Source organism: Falco cherrug, chromosome 5, assembly GCF_023634085.1.
Source record: "Falco cherrug isolate bFalChe1 chromosome 5, bFalChe1.pri, whole genome shotgun sequence".
Lineage (NCBI taxonomy): Eukaryota > Metazoa > Chordata > Aves > Falconiformes > Falconidae > Falco > Falco cherrug.
This window is the reverse complement of record NC_073701.1, coordinates 57,515,697-57,535,562: the sequence shown is the minus strand read 5'-3', so window position 1 is coordinate 57,535,562 and position 19,866 is coordinate 57,515,697. Positions and strand designations below refer to the sequence as shown.

Here is a 19,866-nt window from a genome sequence, read left to right as displayed (position 1 = left end):
AGAAGCATGGCCTTAGAATCTCTGAAGATCTGCACAATCCGGGCCTGGTATTAGAATAGGCCTGTAAACAGAATTGTACTGAAGTTGCTGTGCTGAAGTTAACAAGAAAGGTAGCCTTGAGCTGTTCTTGAATCCTGAGACCGAGTAATTATGTTGTGCCAACAGGCCGTGGCTGTAACAAGCTACAGCTGCTGGGAAAGCAGGTGCAGGGCCAAGAAAGATGGGGACTGGTATGGGAAAATAGGGACTAACAAACTACGAGGCTGAAGCACAGCAACACAATTAGCTACATGGATAGAACGCTTACTTTAGTCATGATAATTAGGGGTGTGAGAACCGCGTGCGTTTAGAGACTACTAACCAATTATGTTTCTGCTTTACGGTTATGCATGTGTATCGGTTCTATATAAGTAGTGTTAGAAACTAATAAAATTGAGCAAGATGCATAACTCATTGAGTGTCGTCTTGACTCCGGCAAACCCTTCTTCCAACACTTCCCGTTGTTGTCCCCCCCGCCCCCACCACAAACATCTATGATGCAAACTTCCACTTCCTAGCCCCATCCTAGCCTGTTCCCATCCAAGGCCCTGTTTGTTGAGCTGACATGGCAGGGAGTGGCGTCTCTTTCTGAATTCAGCTGCTGCGTTTCTGTCTTTGTCCTCAGGCACAGAAGGTCTAAGTGTGCTTCTGCCAGTGCTGGATGGAGGCATTGTTTATAGCTGTTACTCACACTATATCTGTCTTTTTCTGTGTGTCTGCAGGTGAAGTGTGACCACTACTGGCCCCTTGACCAGGATTCCTTGTACTATGGAGACCTGATTGTTGAGATGCTGTCTGAATCGGTGCTCCCAGAGTGGACAATACGAGAGTTTAAAATCTGCAGTGTATGTTTGTGTTCATGGTTTGTTTGTTGTTTGATTTTTTTAAATAATAATTTGCTTGAAAACACCTGTAAGGCTAAATTTGGAAGGTTTCTTCCACCGTAGCATAGTTGCACCATGCCCAGCTCATCTCTGGTGGTAGCAGTAGCATTTGTTCTGAGGGTGCATGTTGTATGTGTCCCCTCCTCTCGCCTGTTCTGATGACCCACACTTTTGTTAACAGGAAGAGCAGCTTGACTCAACGAGGCTTATTCGTCACTTCCACTACACTGTCTGGCCAGATCATGGTGTGCCGGAGACCACCCAGTCCCTGATCCTGTTTGTCAGAACTGTAAGGGATTATATCAACAGGACCCCAGACACAGGACCAACTATTGTGCACTGCAGGTATGTGCAGCAGCAAAAGGTCAGTGGCACAGAGCCTTTGTGCATACCCTTGGGAAGATCCCAAATGTTCATCCCTGTTAGGCAGCCACAGAACCTGAGAGACAGCTGATGGGATTAAGTCTCCAGATACATCACAGGAGTGTTCCCAAGGCACATGCAGTTGCTCACAACCTCACCCTGGAGATGCCCCAAAAATTATTTAAGGGGAACCACTGTGTCTTTCTGGGACTGCAGGAGAGCACTAAAGTTGTCCGCAGTGGCCACTGCTCATAAGCTTTTGCATTCTTGAAACTACCTGTGTACTGCTGTTGCAGCCCAACATCTGAATCACGAAGGGGTGTTCTGAAAAGGTAAGATATACCCAGGGGTGAATCAGACTATGTATGGATGTTGAGACTAGCTGGTGGATCCATCCTTTCCCCATTCTGACTGAGACTCCCTCTCCTTCTGCTTTCTCATGCTCTCCTGCTGTTGTGCCATCTCTGGCAGCCATAGGGCTGCAGTTTTTCCTCTGTTCCATGATTCACCCCTACACACATATACAAAACAGGCAAAACTGGACTGCCTGCTCCATGATCCACTGGCCAGCTGCAGCAGAATATAGGATTGCAAAGTGAGAGTGCAGTGTAGTGCTGTATCTCTCACTGCTACTGGTTAAATGTTGCATCTGACCCCTCCACCCATTATATGGGCCGAGGCATGTATCTCATATTACCCTGCCTGTATCTGCCTGTACATCATTGCAGTGGGTTGACCTTGACTGGATACCAGCTGCCCACCAAGCTGCTCTATCGCTCTCTTTCTCAGCAGAACAGTGGGGGAGAAAAGAAGATTAAAAAAAACTTGTGGGTCAAGATAAAGGCGGCTTAATAAAGCAAAAGCAAAAGTTGTGCACACAGAAGTGAAGCAAAACAAAAGATGTTATTCTCTACTTCCAATCAGTGGGTGATGTTTGGCCGCTTTCTGGGAAGCAGGGCTTCAGTATGCATAGCAGTTGCTCTGGAAGACAAACACTGTAAATAACAAATGCTCCCCTTCCCACTCCTTTCTCCTAGCTTTTATATCTGAGCAGATGTCATATGGTATGGAATATCCCATTGGTCACTTTGGGTCAGCTGTCCTGGCTATGTCCCCTCCCAAGGTCTTGCCCACCCCCAGCCTACCAGGCTGGGGTGTGAGGGGGGTGTGAGGGAGGTTGGAGAGACAGCCTTGATGCTGTGCCAGCGCTGCTCAGCAGTACTCATAACACTGGTGAGTTATCACCACCTTCCTAGCTATCAGTACAAAGCACAGCACTATGAGGGCTGCTATGGGGCTCAGCCAGACCCAATGCAATCATGTGCTGCAATGTATCAGATGTCTACTACATCACTACTGTTGGCCACCTATCTCCAAACCTAACCTCCCAGCATTTCAGCTACTGGGGATTCTGGGATACTTTGCCTTGCTTTGTCCTTCCACGAGGCACAAGCCAACTGATCTTTTATGATCCAGTCTACTGGTTCATGCCTGCAGAGAAGAGGTTTAAAAGTTACAGTCAGGTGCAGTCTCCCAGTGTATCTCAATGACTGAGTTAATGCAAAGCAGAAAGCAGTACAGGCAGTAGCAGAGATACCTCTACCCTCGCTATCCTTTCCTCCTTCCTAAACAAATGCCACTATGAAGTGTTTGAAGTCCCAGAGATGCCATTTGAAAAGTGAGCTTCTCACCCTGGAGATCTGAACTTTACAAAAGCGTCACATGAAAATCTTGATTGCTATGATCCATCTCCTCTTAAATCTTTCGGGTTGTTTTCTTTTCCAGTGCTGGTGTTGGCAGGACTGGCACATTCATTGCACTGGACAGAATTCTGCAGCAGCTGGATTCAAAGGACACTGTTGATATTTATGCAGCAGTGCATGATCTAAGACTTCACCGGGTTCACATGGTTCAGACAGAGGTAAGTTTTGCATAGCCTACAATACAGCAACACCAGCTGCACTATATAATAATCACTCTCTCATCTTAAAAGCTCTCAAAGCACTTCACAGTTACCCCACTGTGAAATACTAATTAGTTATGTTTTAGCTCTGTGAGTTTTTCTAGTTCAGGATTGTTTCCATTGTCTCTCATTCAGTGGACCCAAACCATAACAAGGGATAGCTATGCTTCCTATAGATTTCTCCTATTGGCAGTGGCCCACAACCACCCCAGCAGTGTTATGCAGCAGACACTTAACAGCACGTTGTTGTGTTAGTGCAGTGTCCAGTAAATGAGCTTTGAGCACAGATAGGTCCTTCAGGAATTCTTTGGAAGACAAATCTAAACCAGACAGATCGACATAATAGGGAAAAGGAATGGAGGGCAGAGAAAATTAGATGTACATAATTTTAAAACTCTAAGCACTGTGACCTTGTGGCTTTGCAGTTCATTTTTTATTGAGCTGCTCTGTCATTTTCATTAATGGTATTGGAAAGTTGATCAGCATTCTCCTAAGATACTATGCAAAAGCAAGTACATTTATTCTTGAAGTGCATAAAAAGTACATGTTTGGGATTTCTTTCTGCACTTTTAAAGCTGCAAGAAAATCACATTACACTAATAGCAGCTAGACACTTAGGAGCTGATTTAATAAAGGCGAGTTGTGGAGGCAGTATTTACATTTTCCCTGCGAACTGTTAATAGAGGAATCAGAACAAGTTTGATGAGTATGCCTGTAGCTTGATACTAATGGAGCTCTTTGTTGCAACTTGGAAATTAAAATATCGGTGACAGCACTTTCTGATAGATGTAAAAGTTACACATGGGTATAAAGAGAGGCTCAACTGGGAATGCAAAATAAAGATTTTCTGGAACTATCTTAATCACAGAACACCTTCTGTTGGAGGGGAGACAGATTCTCAGCCTGGTCTGGGCATCCTCAGAGACAGGTCTGTCTCGCCTTCTACATTCCCATCAGCCATAGTCAGCAAAGGCAGACAGGTATCTCGGGAGGGTGGCTTTTTTCCCCTAGCTGGAAAAAAGAGGCAACTACTTCAAAAGCCTAAATGTGACACCATGCTTATAGACAACTGAAGTTGTGTGATACAAAGTCCACCTTTAGCATGAGCTTGACATGACATCTAAGTCAAAAGGCAGCCAGATCCGAGCAAAACATCTACAGCAATGGTAAGGAACACCCCACCTTCCCACTACCAGCACTACATGCATTTCTGCCCCAAACCCGCAGTGGGTCAACTCTTACCCAGATCCCCACTGTAACCAGTCCCACTACTGGAAGAATTCACAGTCAGCATCCCAGAGACAGGTTTTGCAGCTCACACATACTCACTCGCCCCACTGGAGCTGTAATGTGCTTGTAGACTGACCATGTGGCTGTGTCAGTGGACAGCCACTGAGCTGGTGTATTCTCAACAAGTCTTATTAATCTGGACTGTCAGTTGCATCTGTATATGGTTTCTGATTTGGAACAGCCTTTCATCAAGGTAGCTTGGAGCACAAGCAATACTATCTCTCATGCTCCTGCAAGAAAATGAAGCAAATATATCCTGGAGTTTTATGATGATTCAAAGTTTGCAATGAGCGGTGAATTATGAAGTAATTCTTACACATCTTTTAAGAAGAAGTAAAGGAGGTGGGGAGAGGGGGAAGAAAAGATCTGCTCCACAAACTCCATTTGGTATGTGTGAAGACCCTAGTTCCTGGTGTTATTGTTCATGTCTTGGCTTCCACAGTCTGTCTGGGGGTTGAGATAACAGCTAGGTCCCCATCTGTTGATGTGATGGAAGCCAAATCCCACTGGAGAGCACAGGCCAGCAGATAGGACTGTTTGCAATGAGGTGCTCCAGCCAGAGGTCATAGCACAATCCTGCTTGACATCATGCAGTCACAGTAAAACAGCAGCAACAGAACACTGCCTCTGCTTTAGACTTGGCTGAAAGCTGTTAAAGACGGAAAACTCTGTCCATCAGCTCAAAAGGCAGTAGGCTCAGCACAGCAGCTGTAACACAGGTAGAGAAGCTGTCTACCATTTCAGTCCCAAATGGTCTCTACCAAAGGGGTTCTCCGTGCCTTGGCCAACTTTCCACTGAATTGGTGGGTGGGGTGCAGGATTCTGCTCTGCAGAGACAGCAGCCATATGTGCATAACAGCAGCCATCCTCACTTTCCCAGAGCCAGAGCACTGAGAAAAATGCACAGAGTAATAGCTGAATTTCTTCTGAAAAATAGGTAAAGAAGATGGGGGGGCGGGGGAGAATATGCATATGCTTATTGGGGGAATTATGTCTTTCAGATAAAGTAATATTAAAAATGTACACCTTGATATATAAAAATGCTTAGCCTAATTTTTGGGTGCCATGGTAGAAAATTCAGCTTCATCAAAGTTATATGAAGTAGTTATATATTATGGTAACATTCCATGGAAAAGATTTCTTTTCAGAACAAAACATGTTTCTCTCTTGTATGTGCTTCCCTGCACATATTAATTCTGTTACACAGACTTTATACCAGAGCATTCAGAAGCAGTAGCTATCCAACACAACATCATGACAAATTATACCTTACAGTTGATAGAGCTTTCACTCATGACACGGTCTGTCAAAATATATTATGTTCATTTATGTTTTACTGGTAGCATTTCTAAGAACAGGTGATCACAAAAGTTTACTGTATTACTAGTGTGAAAAGGGGATTAATTCTAGAAGTGTATTTTCATTTTTAACACCACCCTTGACTTTGCATGAGGGAATTAGCCTGTAATGATTTCTCGCAATGCAGAAAATCACAAAATATCCCAGATTGACTAAAAAAATATTACTTTGCAGTGTCAATATGTGTATCTACATCAATGTGTGAGAGATGTGTTAAGAGCTAGAAAACTTCGCAGCGAGCAGGAAAATCCCTTGTTTCCAATATATGAAAATGTGAATCCAGAATATCACAGAGGTAAGTGCAAGTTTATCTAAAAGTGAAATGTTCCAAATGTAATAGCTCATTGACCATGTAATTGAGGGGGGAAATTGTGCTGTCCCCTGCCATTGATATTTGTTCTCTTCCTGGACCTTCAGATCTTCAATACTCCTTAAAATCGCATCTTTATTTCCTCTGTTAGTAGTCATTGTAATATCTCTTCCTGCTTCTGCCTTACCTTCATGCTCTCCCTTCACGATTCCTGTGCTGGTGGGGGAAGTGAACCCCTTCCCTCTCATGATATTGGCTTCTTCCTTTACTTCACTAGTGTTTACACCATCTGCTTTTAAGCACGCTGAGGCCACTGGCTGGGCTCATTGGGCTCTCCTGTCATTCATGGAGTTCGATTTCTGTCCTGACTCACCCTTGGCTGCTGCTGACTATACAGGTGGCCTTAGAGTTGCCATCTGCCTTTGAGCGAATAATGCAGGTGTCCAAGGCTGTGCTGTTTCTCTTTCCCTCAACTCTCCATCCCTGAGGCTTTTTTTTCCTAGCCTGCATCCAGTCCCTTGGTGATATGAATTGCAGGAGTAACAAACCTGGCACTAGCACTGCCCTTCACCTCCTGTTCTCATGGCTAGAGGACCGGTCTGGAGAAGCTGTAAGCAGAGGTGGCCTGTGTATCCTGGTAGAGCTGATTCCTGAGGGGTGTACAAGTTTTCAGAGTCAGGCAGCAGGATCTTGGTAGCTCCTCAAATTTGAACATTAGGAATTGAGATTAAATGATGAGAAATCAAAATAATTGTCTTGATCTAGCCTGTAGAAGTCAGAGTTGTCATCGACAGGTAGAGCAGGCTTGGGAGGAGGTCAAAGACTGAAATAACCAGGGCTTCACAGGCTGGGAGTGCTAACAAAAGCAGAGGTAGGAGCTGTTCTTCAGCTGTCACATCAGTCACCAGCCAGCATTGCTGCCACACAGCTACCTTTCAGAGCACTGTAGTCAGCTGGCAATGCTGAACATGAAGCCACCTGGGTTGTTTTATTTTTTCTAATCTCAATTTTCCTTGCTTTCAGATGCTGTTTATTCAAGGCACTAAGGATGTTACAGACATCTGCTTTCATGACCACATTTTTTAACTAGGGGGTTTGTTTGGGGTTTTTTATGTATTTCATGCAACAGAAAGGTGCCAGATTTTTCTGTTGAGACTGTGTATAATTTATTGGTCTGGTGATTTTTTTAAAGGATATATAATTTAAGTGTAATAGATATTAATGTATATAATTGTATTTTGGCATTATGTAAATATGTATTTTTCTATATTGTTTATATTAATATTAAGCTTCAGATAATACTATTTTTTTCTCATCACAGTTTTTATGAACTGTTCTACATAAACTATTTTAAATTGTATGGCTACCAGGACTGCTGCATTTAGGACAGTATTGGCATATAACACACAGGAAAATCCTATAAGGAGAACCTCATTTTTTTTTAACTAGTTCAATGTTTGTGAGATGAGATAAGCTACTATTAAGCAAGGGAACAGTAGTCCTGTGTAGGAGTTACAATGCTACTCTACACTTTAAACTTACTGCTTTTTTGATCTGAAAAAATGGGTATAACCCATAACACAGTGACATACTTTTTACAGAACTCATTAACATCTGAGCAAAACAGGGTCCACCTCACTAGAAGCAACTGTTTCAGTCTAATGTGACATAGTAGAAAAATACCAAACACCATATGCTGCCATGAAGCCTAGCAGGCCTTTTTCCCCCTGTATGATTTGAGGGGAGACGGGTCACATTCTGATTTCTTTACACTAGTTTAAGAGAGCAGAATCAGACCACAGCCTGTGTCTGTGCATTTTCACATGCATATAATTATAATACGAAAAGTGTTCAAGGAAACACCTCAGACATTCATGTTAACAGACCTTTAAGGGTGTGAAGTCTGGCAACTTCCGCAGCTCACTAAAAACAATGCTGTACCATGACAGCTAAGAAAGTAGAGAGATTATAAACGTATTGAAATAAAGACAGATAATGGTATATTTCCTACAGTTTAAACTGGCTTCGGCCTTAAGCTGCTTGCAGCATAGCTGCCTTGGCCCAAGTGTTGGTCTTTGAATGCCACGTGCTTTCACAAAGGGAGAGCATGGCCCCACCATGTCCTCATAGAAAGACTCCTCCGCTTCGGTAGATGTTGCCTGATGTCACCACCACAGGGGCAGCTGGAACAGAGAAAGGCTCATCACTAAACCAGAGGATGTAGGCTGGCAGGACTGTGCTAATCATCAGATGACTCAAAGCATTTAGTGATAAGTAACAAGTACAATCGGAGAGCACTCACCAGGTGTTCTGCCCAGCCAAGCGAATTAAGACACATCCCCTCTCCTCTGCAAAGAGGCTTCTCATTCAAAGGACTGAACACTGTTCAGCTTTTCTTTGTCTCTATAAAACACTATTCAAACAGAGAAAAGGCAGTACACAGTTTTTCTCCATCACAAAAAGAAGGAAGGGCTTGATAGTTCTCCTTTCATATATCTGCCCCTACTTTACCTAGAGAAAACAGCCTGCTGCTGAAGTCAAGTGCCTAAATTCCACGTTTATTTTGGAGAGAAATAAATATTTCTGAAGGTCTTCTGAGAATTAGCCAATACACCTAAGTGCCTAACTGAGGAACTGCTGTGACCCTGAGCCAAGACTACTTGTGACTACAAGATACCATGACTTACTGAAGCTGTACTCTTCTTGTGGTAGGAACGCCAGCCTGCTGATGGCTAAAGAAATCAGCTAGGCAGCTCTGACATAGTTTTCTTAAATGGTTCCAAACCACCAGGACTATGAACATCCATGTCACACTGGCTTTCCTAGAGAGAAGGCAACAGCCTGATAGTTACTCTTCCTTCCTACTGCATCTGGAGTCTCAGCCTTTCTTGACCTATTATCTTTGCATGCCTCAGAAGCCACCTTTCACAGAATCACAGATTGGTTGGGGTTGTAAGTGATGTCTGGAGATCATCTAGTCCAACCCCCTGCTAAAGCAGGCTCCCCTAGGGCAGGTTGCACAGGATCATGTCCAGGCAGGTTTTGAATGTCTCCAGAGAAGGAGACTCCACAGCGTCTCTGGGCAGCCTGTTCCAGTGCTCTGTCACCCTCAAAGTAACAAAGTTTTTCCTTATATTCAGATGGAACTTCCTGCATTGCGGTTTGTGCCCGTTGCTCCTTGTTCTGTCGCTGGGCTCCACTGAAAAGAGCCTGGCCCCATCCTCTTGACACCTGCCCTTGAGATATCTGTATGTATTGATAAGATCCCCTCTCAGTCTTCTCCAGACTAAACAGGCCCAGCTCTCTCAGCCTTCCCTCATAAGGGAGATACTCCCATCCCCCCATCATCTTTGCAGCCTCCACTGGGCCCTCTCCAGTAGTTCCCTGTCTCTCTTGAACTGGACCCAGCACTCCAGACACGGCCTCACCAGGGCAGAGCAGAGGGGCAGGATCACCTCCCTCCACCTGCCGGCCACGCTCCCCCTAATGCCCCCCAGGATCCCGCTGGCCTTCGTGGCCACACGGGCACACTGCTGGCTCGTGGGCGGCTTGCCGTCCACCAGGGCTCCCAGGGCCTTCTCCGCAGAGCTGCCTCCCAGCAGGTCAGCCCCCAGCCTGTGCTGGTGCCTGGGGCTGTCCCTCCCCAGGTGCAGGACCCTACACTTGCCTTTGTTGAACTTTATCAGGTTCCCCTCCGCCCAGCTCTCCAGCCTGCCCAGGTCTCGCTGAATGGCAGCGCAGCCTTCGGGTGTATCAGCTGCTCCTCCCAGTTCTGTGTCATCAGCAAACTTGCTGGGGGTACACTCCATCCCTTCATCCAGGTCACTGATGAGTAAGTTGAACAGGACTGGACCCAGTACTGACCCCAGGGGAACGCCGCTGGCTACAGGCCTCCAGGTAGACTCTGTGCCGCTGATCCCAACCCCCTGAGCTCTGCCGTTCGGCCAGTTCTCAATCCACCTCACTGTCCACTCATCTAACTCACGCTTCCTGAGCCTGCCTACGAGGGTGTTATGGGAGACAGTGTCAGAAGCCTTGCTGGGGTCAAGGTACACAGCATCCACTGCTCTCTCCTTGTCCACCTAGCCACTCATTCCATCACAGAAGGCTATCAGGTTGGTCAGGCATGATTTCCCCTTGGTAAATCCAAGCTGACTATGCCTGGTAACCTTCTTTTCCTCCACATGCTTGGAGATGAGCTCTAGGATGAGCTGTTCCATCACCTTTGCAGGGGTGGAGGTGAGGCTGACTGGCCTGTCATTTCCCCGGTCCCCCTTCTTGCCCTTTTTGAAGACTGGAGTGCCCTTGGCTTTCCTCCAGTCCTCGGGCACCTCTCCTCCATGACCTTTCAAAGACAATGGAGAGTGGCTTAGCAATAACATCTGCCAGCTCTTTCAGTGTTTGGGGCTGCATCCCATCGGGGCCCATGGATTTGTGCGTCAGGTTTGCCTGAATGATCTGTAACCCAATCCTCCTCAACCAAGGGACAGTCTTACTTTCTCCACAGTTTCTCTCTTGCTTCCAGGGTCTGGGATACCTGAGGGCTGGCCTTGGCAGTAAAGGCTGAAGCAAAGAAGGCATTCAGTAACTCCGCTTTCTCTGTGTCCTTCTTCACCAGCTTTCACAGCTGCTCAGAACATGTAAGATTGGTTAACCTTTTACTTGTCTCTGTATGAAAATACTGCTCTTTCCTCTTGTACATCCTCTTTGGCTCCACACAAACCTCAAGATTCACCACCCTTCGTGGCAACTGAAGAAGGGAATTAGCATTATAGTGGAAGCCGTTTTCACAGAGGCAAACCTAAGCAAAACCGTGAGGAAACATGCAAATTTTCTGCAGGCCTCTTTTTTTCTCTGTTTTGTTTGCTAGATAGACTGTAGGTTACCGAGCAAGGACAAACAAGCATGGCCGCTTTAGATTGATTGTTGACCCTGCTAATAACAGATGAACTTACAGCATCATTAAAATTGCTGTTTTGTTACGTGCACTGCATTTAGTCCTTTCTTTTTGCAGTGGTAGCTGAGGAACGAAGATCACCATGTTTGTTACCAGCAGTACAATTACACTGTGAAGACATACCAAATGTACCTTAAATTATTTCACATTATATATCACTGTGTCATTTATACTGAGGGAAATGGAAATGGCTCAACAATATATGGTCAAAAGTCTGATTGTATACTATGTATGCATGTTGTTTCATTTTCAGAAAGACACACATCATTCTGCTCTTTTATTTTAACGTTGTTTCTCAGCTCCCCTCTCTGCACCTACAGAGTTCACAAATATGCACCCAAAATGATGATGCAATAGCAGACAGCTATTTTCATCTTTTCTCTCAGCTAATAATGGATACAGTTCATAAGCTTCTTCCTCCTCATCACTTAAATAACATGACAGATGACCTTAAACACTCCGGCACAATGCTCTTGAGCAGCTTTACACTCTGTCTAGATAGGTCACGTGTGAGACTGTACACACATTACTGCTCTGGTTCTGCTTTCTAGCCAATTCTGCTCATGTAAAACCAGTGTAGATCCACTAAGAATAAGTAAAAAGTATCTATGTAGCATTTTGTTAATATAAGACACCTGCTATCAGTATAATTAATTATATTTACTGTGCCTCTAAGCTGAATAACAGGACTGATGGGAAAACATTAATGTAACAAGAATGGACTTGAAGGAGCCTGTGTACTGAACAAAGACAGCTCTTAAGGAGAAGGACATCCTCCACTGAAGAGGATGTTTCTCTTTTGAATGTCCATGAATGATGTTCAGAATTCCCTTCTTGATGTTTCCCCATAATAATGTTATAAAGCAAGGCTGGTGTTGTCACTGATCCATAAGCTAAGATTTGCACACTTGGAGCCCAGTCCTTTGAATCTCTGCATTATCCATAAAGCTACCTGAGTACTTTCATGGAAGTCAGCTGGTATGCTTGCCTGAAGAATACCATTCCACTTCTGAAGCACTTGCAGGGTTGGGCTTTTAGGTTAATTCAAATTTTTGTATTGAAAGTTATTTAATAATGAAAAAAATGTAATAAATGTTTTGTTTGTTTTTTTTTTTTAATCTGTGCAATACAATTACAAGATCCACTACCGATTGTAGGGAAAAAAATTTTGCATAGCTGGAGTTGATAAATGATATTTTTGTTACTAGTGGAACACAAAAGTGGGTGAGAGAAATAGGCATACTGTGAAGATGTCATAAAAGTGCAACTTTATACATTTTTCTCTGCTGCTAGAGTTATTTATACAGCTTATATGCGTGCCTAAAATTGCCAGAAATATTGTTTTATGCCATAATATACTATGAGTTTCCTTTCATTTGTAGAACAGAGAAAAGAAAATGTGTGAGCTTTGAGTTTATATTATGTATTGCATACAGTTATTTACGCTTTGACTTTGAAAACAAAAAGTTAAATACTAGGCAGATAGGAGTACATGAGCACTTAGCTGTGCTCCTCAGCCTGGATGTTAATGTATGGGCTAGAGGGCTGAGAACAGTAACCATCTAATCACTGTATTAGCATCTCCTCGCAGGGCCACAGATCAGAGAAACTTGTCTGACATCCCAGAGATCCAGCCTACTGCAGCCACAGCTTCGCTACCAAGGAGTGGCGTAGCAGATGCTTACATTTATTCAGATTTCTTTCAGTGTATCAGATACACAGTTTGTGTGAATAAAACAACATATCGAATGACTACCACTCCCCTGATGGCCCTGTCATCAGCTCTGGAGCTGTGAGCTCTGCGATTTGTAGTCCCAGGAGGCTGCAACTTGGGATAGAAGATGAGTGTGCACCCCAGTGCTTAGGCAGCTCGCTGTGGACCTCGTGCCCTCGACTGTCCCTTTCAGGACGATAAAGTCAAACTCCTGACTTGTTGGTACTGCCACTATGGCCAAAGCAAACTGGTCTGTTGTCAGTAGCCTTGCAGCTCAACAGCTAGTTCAGACCAGGATTTGGTTTCTAAGACTGGCAGGACATACTGGAAACTGGGGACTAGCTAAATTTAGCAAATACTGTGGAATTTAGGCACGTGCAGGGTCAACGATGCTGGTAGATTGATACGCATGATGATTTAGTGGTTTCTTGGTGTATTTGAAAGCTAAGGAAATACTGTAAGTAACATCAGGTAGCTAAACGTGTATTGCTCTACAGCAGGGTAGTATGTTATAGTGAAAAAACCCACAATTTTGAAATGTGGCTAGCCGTAAATTCTTTGCCAGTGCCTGGAGTAAAGTGTCTGAAAAACATCTTCAGGACACATTCCATTCTCATATGCTATATAATTACTTATATTTGTGTTCCTAACAAACACTGGGTGAACACAGAATTGTGCTACTATTGTCAATTTAATTTATGCATTTGTTAAGTATATTTTTGTATTTTTAGCTACAGTCAACAAATCAAATATATTTGAATGTATTTTACACATTTTTATAAATAGTTCATGAATAAAACATTCATTTACAAAAAATCACGTCCTTGTCTTCTGTGTGACTGCCTTTGCATTATAGATTTTGTTGTCCTGCTGCTCAGAGAAAAGGTCGTAAGTGAGTTTGATTTCAAGTGAGACGGTCTTCAGAGAACATTAAGTTCATCAGAAGACTCAGCCTCTTGGGGGAACGGGGACTCTGCTGTTGCCCGCTGGCTGGATTAGTGCCCATGCGGAAAGATACCGTAGTTCCCTTTGCCTCCCCGGTTTCTCTGCTCTCCCCCTTTAATAAACCAAATACTGTCTGCGTTATGCAATGGGTATTTGAAACAACAGTGCATTTTGAACTTGAGTGCCTGTTATTTTAGAGACATTTCGCCAGGCAGTTGTACCAATTAACACCGCATTGGAGCTCCATCACTGCCTACCACCCGAGGATCTAAACCATGCTTTTTAACAAATGTATTTCTTCCCCTCCCTCTCTCCACAATGCTTAAAAACCATTAGCATTCTTGTGGGCTCAGGGTGCTTGGCAGTAGCATGCTTATTGCCAGCGCTTTGTGTCTCAGTTATTCCTTATTTGTCATCAGAAGTGTTTAGGACAAGTTAATTCTGTTTATTTAAAAGAAGGAATGATTTATTAGCTTATATTTTGTACTGTGAGCTATTTGTTGAGGGGATGTGTACTGAAGGCTGAGGGAATTGCTAGATTTTCTCTTTGTGACATAAAAGCTTATCTCTGAGCTGTACCCTGTCCTGAAGCCAATGTAGACGCAAAAGAGCAGTAATAAAGATAAAATAATGTACCACTAATATTTCAACACAGGAGAAACATAGCCAGCATTGCAGACAAGAATAAATGCAAATGTTTTTATATACTACAGCAAGGAAGCTGAAACACAACGGGTCTCTTCTAGTTTAGCAAGAACATGATGGTTCATTCCTGTTAAAATATTGCCAGAATCTAGTTGTTATTTTTATAAAATGGACCTGATTTGTACCTAGTTTTCATACCTGTGAGCTGGCTGTTTTGTCTGGTAAGTAACTTCCTATACCACAATCGCCGTTTTCTGCCAGTCCCGATCTTCACTACCTGCTGGTTTCCCAAACCCTGGAAATAGCTACTGCTGTCAATGTCTCATGGCAGACACAATGTGGCTATATTGATGTGTCAGCAAATACCACAAGTGAAAATTTCGAGTGTTACTAACCAAGCATTTGCACATTACTTAGGGTCAATACCAATCCCAGCCTTTGGGAAAAAAACAAACAAACAAACAAACAAACAAACAAAAAAAAAAAACCACCAGCAGCAAAAGTAGAAAAGGAGAAAAAAACCAGCATTCCAATTAATTTGTGGAAAATGTCGCATTTTGGAGACGTTGCAAAAGCCAGACCCACTTTTCCTTGCTCTCAGGGTCAGTGACATGTGGGGCTGGGGGGATGCACAGTGGCTGTCATAAATAAACATAAATATATTGTGCGCGGCCACCTGAGCCCTGGGTGGGGGTGGCAGTGATGCCACGGTCACTGCTGCAGTGGCTGGGCTGTATTGATCACCAAGTTGCCAGTGGCTGTCCCTTTGAATTGATCTGCTGGTTTTTATCACACAACGGCTGTGGGCACTATCTCCAGGGTGCTGGGTGGTCTTCAGGCACAAACAGCCCTGGGGCCCTCGCTGGTGCTTCTATCTGCAAGAACAGGCACGTGTGCCTCATGCTTTTTGGTATCTGGCTCCTGCAGGTGCCTGACATCCTCTTCATACCCACGTTAGGTGCTAACTGTCATTTGCATCATGCGAAACCTCAACAAGCAGCCCTGATTGGGATGAGGGGTGGCCCCTGCTCCTAGAGGCATGGAGTAGTCAGCAGCACTGAGCAGGCATTCAGGTACCAAGGCCCAAGAGGGCAAAGATTTCTGTAGACCTCAAAGTCTCTAAGTCTCCAGGCAAAACATAACCTTAGCACCTACGGCTCTGCTGTTGCAGAGGTTCTGGGGTCCCCAAAGGAGGCTAAAGTGCCCCTAAAGGATGTCACTGACCAAACAGGGTCATCAGCACCATCAGCATGGGGAGGGTTCACACCAAGCCCAGCTACAGGCTTCCCTCCCCACCTCTCCTGACCCAAGTTCCTGGCAGGAAAGGGTGTCCTAGCACATCTTAGCCCACAGAGGTGCTCCAGGTGGGTGCACACAGCTTCAGGGGTGAAAGAGAGAGGAAACAATGAGGACACTTGGCTGGGGCTCGGCACTTGGCTCGGTTCCTCCTTCCCTGCTGAGGCCTTCCATCCCCGAGCCATGGCATGTGGGGGTGCCTGCAGAGGCGCGACAGGGACACACTGGCTCTGCTGGCCGGCAGCGTCTGTGACTGCTGCATGCCGTCCCGCGGGGGCACACCACCCCCCCCAGCTGCCCCTGTCCCCAGGCTCGAGGGGACCTGCACGCTTCAGAGGGCCAAGAGCACAAGACGTGGCCAAGAGCTGGGCGGAAGGCATGGCAACGTGGCCTTGTGCACAGCCGGATGCTGGCCGGCCAGCATTGCTGGCAAGTGCTGCAGCAGCTGGGCCAGATATTTTTGTACATGGCCTTCCCCGCACTCATGCCAAAATCCCTGCCAAACTACATGCCGTGTCCTTGCTTGTCTTTGGTGTTTGGGCACCCAGGCCTGCCTATGTGCCAAATCAATAGCGGAGAGCAGCTGGAGCAGCCACCTCTTACTGAGGATAAAGGCAGAGGTTTCCTGCTCTCCCTACAGCAGTGAGGCCACACACCCTTGTCCTCAGGTGCCACCTGAGACCTGCAATCTGACTCTTCTCAGCACAGGAAAGGGCCCCAAACCAGGTATTTCTGCCCCTACAAATCTTCACCCATTGCTCAAGGGGAAGAACTGTTCTCTCTAAAAGGTGGGGCACAGGCACAAAGCAGTGAGCTGAGTGAGCTGAGCGAGCCCCTCCTGGGGTTACGTGTCTCCCAGCAGCCCTGATTCACAGCACGGCTCTCACGGATGCTTTTTGGATGTATTTGTCTCAGCTGGGTTGGTCTGCATCAGGCCTTAAAACTAGACATGTTTCGCTGAGCGATGCTCAAGTGCACCCTTCTGCATAGGTCCAACACCTGGGTAGAAGAAAGCCGATGATCAGGCTAATATAAAACCTTCATTAAAATCCTTTGGTGGGTTACCAGGAGTATAAATTTGGCTTTCGTCTGGTCCTTCCTTGTGGAGAACAACATACATTCATTAAGTCCTTGTCACTTCTAGTGGAGCTGTAGCCTTCCCATCAGCTCAGAAAAAATAACTTTGTCCCTCGGATGTGGGAGCCAGGCACCTAGATAGTATTGAGTTCTATGTGCCCTGCACAGGCTTCACTCAAGAGGCGCTGACCAAGCCAATGACTCACCTTGGCTCCTTCCATCTCCACAAACCTGTTGTGGCAATCAGCTCTGGAATCTCAGGTCCGAAGTACCTTCTGGAGAAGGTCATTGACTGTGGAGAAAGAATGAATACCAGGGGTGTTTCCATCTGACCACAGAGAAACATTTCCAGCAGAGGGATGTCTACCTGTCCAGGGTAATCATCCCAAAATGCCAATATGACTGCTTAACCCCAGGCAGCCGAAGGGGTTTGGAAGACCCATACCCCAGAGGAATGCCTCTCTTGAAAGACACAGAAAGTGGTTAGATTGACAAAGCAGTCATCTTAGTAGACTTCTACAGCACCCAGTGTAGACATCCATGGGCTTAAATGAACTGGTTACTATCCCTGTATCCCGGTCACATTTGAGGATGGACTAGGAGCTAAGCATCTTCACCCTGCTCAGTGGAGGTGGTCCTGGGGCCTCATGGGGGTTTCAGACCCTTGCAGCTCTGTAGGAGTTGCTCCACATTTTCAGAATAAAGCTTAATTTCAGCAATGACCTCTGGAGTCACACTCAGAGGTCTGTCACTAAAGTAAAACCTTAGCCCAGTTTTCACACTAGTTCAGCTTCTTCCCCAGGACTGCTACTGGTGATCCCCAGAGATCTGCGGCTGAAATGTCTCCACTAATCATCAGAGTAGCAAGGTGCTGGGGGAAAATAGTGCCAGCACTAGCACTAGATCCCTGCATCAGTCTGAAAGCATGAAGGAATTGACAGAGGATACGTACTCCTTTAGAAATTTTCTGTCCTTGGCATAGATACGCACATATATGTCAATAGGTATGGCGGTGCGTTTCAAATCAATCTGTTTGCATTACCACATGATGCAAAGTTAGGAAAATAATTTTTACTTGGCAAACTTAATATTAGAAGTTTTTAAAATTAGCTGTTCCCACTATAATCACTAGGTCTTTCCCGGTACTATTGGATACACAGGGCAAATGCATGTGGTTTTCGCCTAGACCAAGTCTGATGTCGTAGCACAGCCAGCACATAAAGAAGGCCCTTCAGTTCTGCTTTCCATCCCACAGAGAGTAAAGAATCTTGAAATTAAAAAAAAGACCAGTGGCATTATGGATAAGAAAGCCCAAACTTCCTGGAGAATCAAACACAGACCAGATGGCGTGTAGTAAAGCTACTCAAATAGATTTGGTATGAGCCTAGCTACACTGTAAAAACACGGAGTAAAAATAATTGGGTGCAGAAAGCAAAGTGAAGGTGGTCAGAATGCTTCATGCAGCTTGGCTAGGGAAGAAAATGTTATGCAAATAAAGGACAGCTACAGAAAGGTCTCTGTGTTAATTGGGGGCATTTCTCTCGCTTGTCAATGCCTAAAGTAGCATTAATGAAACCGCTAGGAGAAAAAGATGGATACTTGCAAAGGCAATAAAGAGATATATATGTCCAAAGTATCAAACAGATCAGAAAATACATGCTCAAGACACCACACATGATAAATGCCAGCATCCTGTTATCACTGGATCCAAAAGATACCTGGAGCTGAATTATTTGTGAGAATCTAACTTTGAGAGAAAGAACTGGCAGACAACTGGAATTAATTAATGCCCTACAGATCTGTGCTAGAAAGGTTGTAGAGCACTAAAAATATCCAAGGAGCCTGTTTCTTTCCACATCATGCCAATTAGATCTGGTCAAGATGTGACAAATTTTCTGTAAACATTCTGGTGAACAAGCAGCTCCCCCAGTCCCCTCTGACAGCTCCCAGGGTGGCTGAGACCTTGCCTTTAAGATGCCAGAAATTTCAATGCAAAAATGAAGGAGGGAAAAAACAAAAGGAAGAGCTTGTGTAAAGTATGTTGTGGTTAATGAACCAATGCAGGTAGGAAAATTTCAGTTCTTTGACTTGACAATGTTTTTCAGCTTGGATTTCTGTTTGCTTTGGTGGGATTAGACCTAAACATCTTGTTGCACTGACTCCATTAGAGGAAAAGGAGAACACACAGAAAATATGGTGAGTGAACTTCTGCTGCTTTTATCTAGGGTCCATTTCAGTGGACAAAAGTGCACATACATTCATGCTGGGATGGAGAGACAGCTAGAAAGAAGGATAAAGCCACCAAAGACCACCACCAGCTCTATGGTGACATGTTTTTTTTAAAAAATCCCTTCTCTATCTGAATCACCATCAGAGACCAGGTAAAAGAAAAGCCTGTGAAGGACCGTACAGTATGATTGCAGGGGCTGGACCCTGTCATGCTCTGAGTTGGGGGCTGAGTTGCTGAGATCACATGGTGTGGGTGGGAGAACACGCACATGACCCAGTAGGTCCTCCTACCAAAGTGAGACCCACTCCAGCCTCACTCAGCCTTGCCAGGGAAAACCACACTTGAATTTTCTGTGTAAGCTGCAGCTGTCCCCAGGGAAGTGTCTCTGCCCAGCCTCCTCCCTTCCAGCCCCTGTGCCACCCACTTGTTCCTGCATCCCTCTGCTTGCTGCCACTCAGCGCAACAGACTAGGGAAGTGATCTGTGTTAAAATTACCTTGTCATCAACAAAAACAAATGGCTAATTTTAATCTTTCTGGTCTGTCCCAGGAGAGACCATCTGAGGTTTTTATGTAGCCGTGGGCTGGCAGGACACAGGTTGTCAGACATCGCTGGTTTTGTTTCTTGGACCTTTTCTTGCTCCCTTAGCCCAGCTGCTCTGGCAGAGCATGACTTACCCCCAGAAAATGAGACTCCCACCCAGCTCAGTCCCCAGCTGGCCACCTGCCCCTGTGAAGAACAATGCGTTTGAAAAAAAGTGAGTCTAGCACTGACTTTTCCATAGATGTAAGTATG

At 45.0% G+C, this 19,866-nt stretch overlaps 1 protein-coding gene across 4 annotated transcripts in view; it reads left to right on the top strand.

The window, feature by feature from the left end:
• Nucleotides 1–13,698, top strand: part of PTPRB (protein tyrosine phosphatase receptor type B) — a 69,086-nt gene extending 55,388 nt beyond the window's left edge. For all 4 annotated transcript variants that reach the window (XM_055710985.1, XM_055710984.1, XM_055710983.1 and 1 more), the window contains 5 exons: nucleotides 762–884; nucleotides 1,105–1,268; nucleotides 3,072–3,207; nucleotides 6,073–6,193; nucleotides 7,232–13,698. In XM_055710985.1, the coding sequence (XP_055566960.1) occupies nucleotides 762–884; nucleotides 1,105–1,268; nucleotides 3,072–3,207; nucleotides 6,073–6,193; nucleotides 7,232–7,254 (567 nt within the window). In that variant the 3' untranslated portion in view covers nucleotides 7,255–13,698. The remainder of the gene's footprint in view (nucleotides 1–761; nucleotides 885–1,104; nucleotides 1,269–3,071; nucleotides 3,208–6,072; nucleotides 6,194–7,231) is intronic.
• Nucleotides 13,699–19,866: the final 6,168 nt, after the last annotated feature.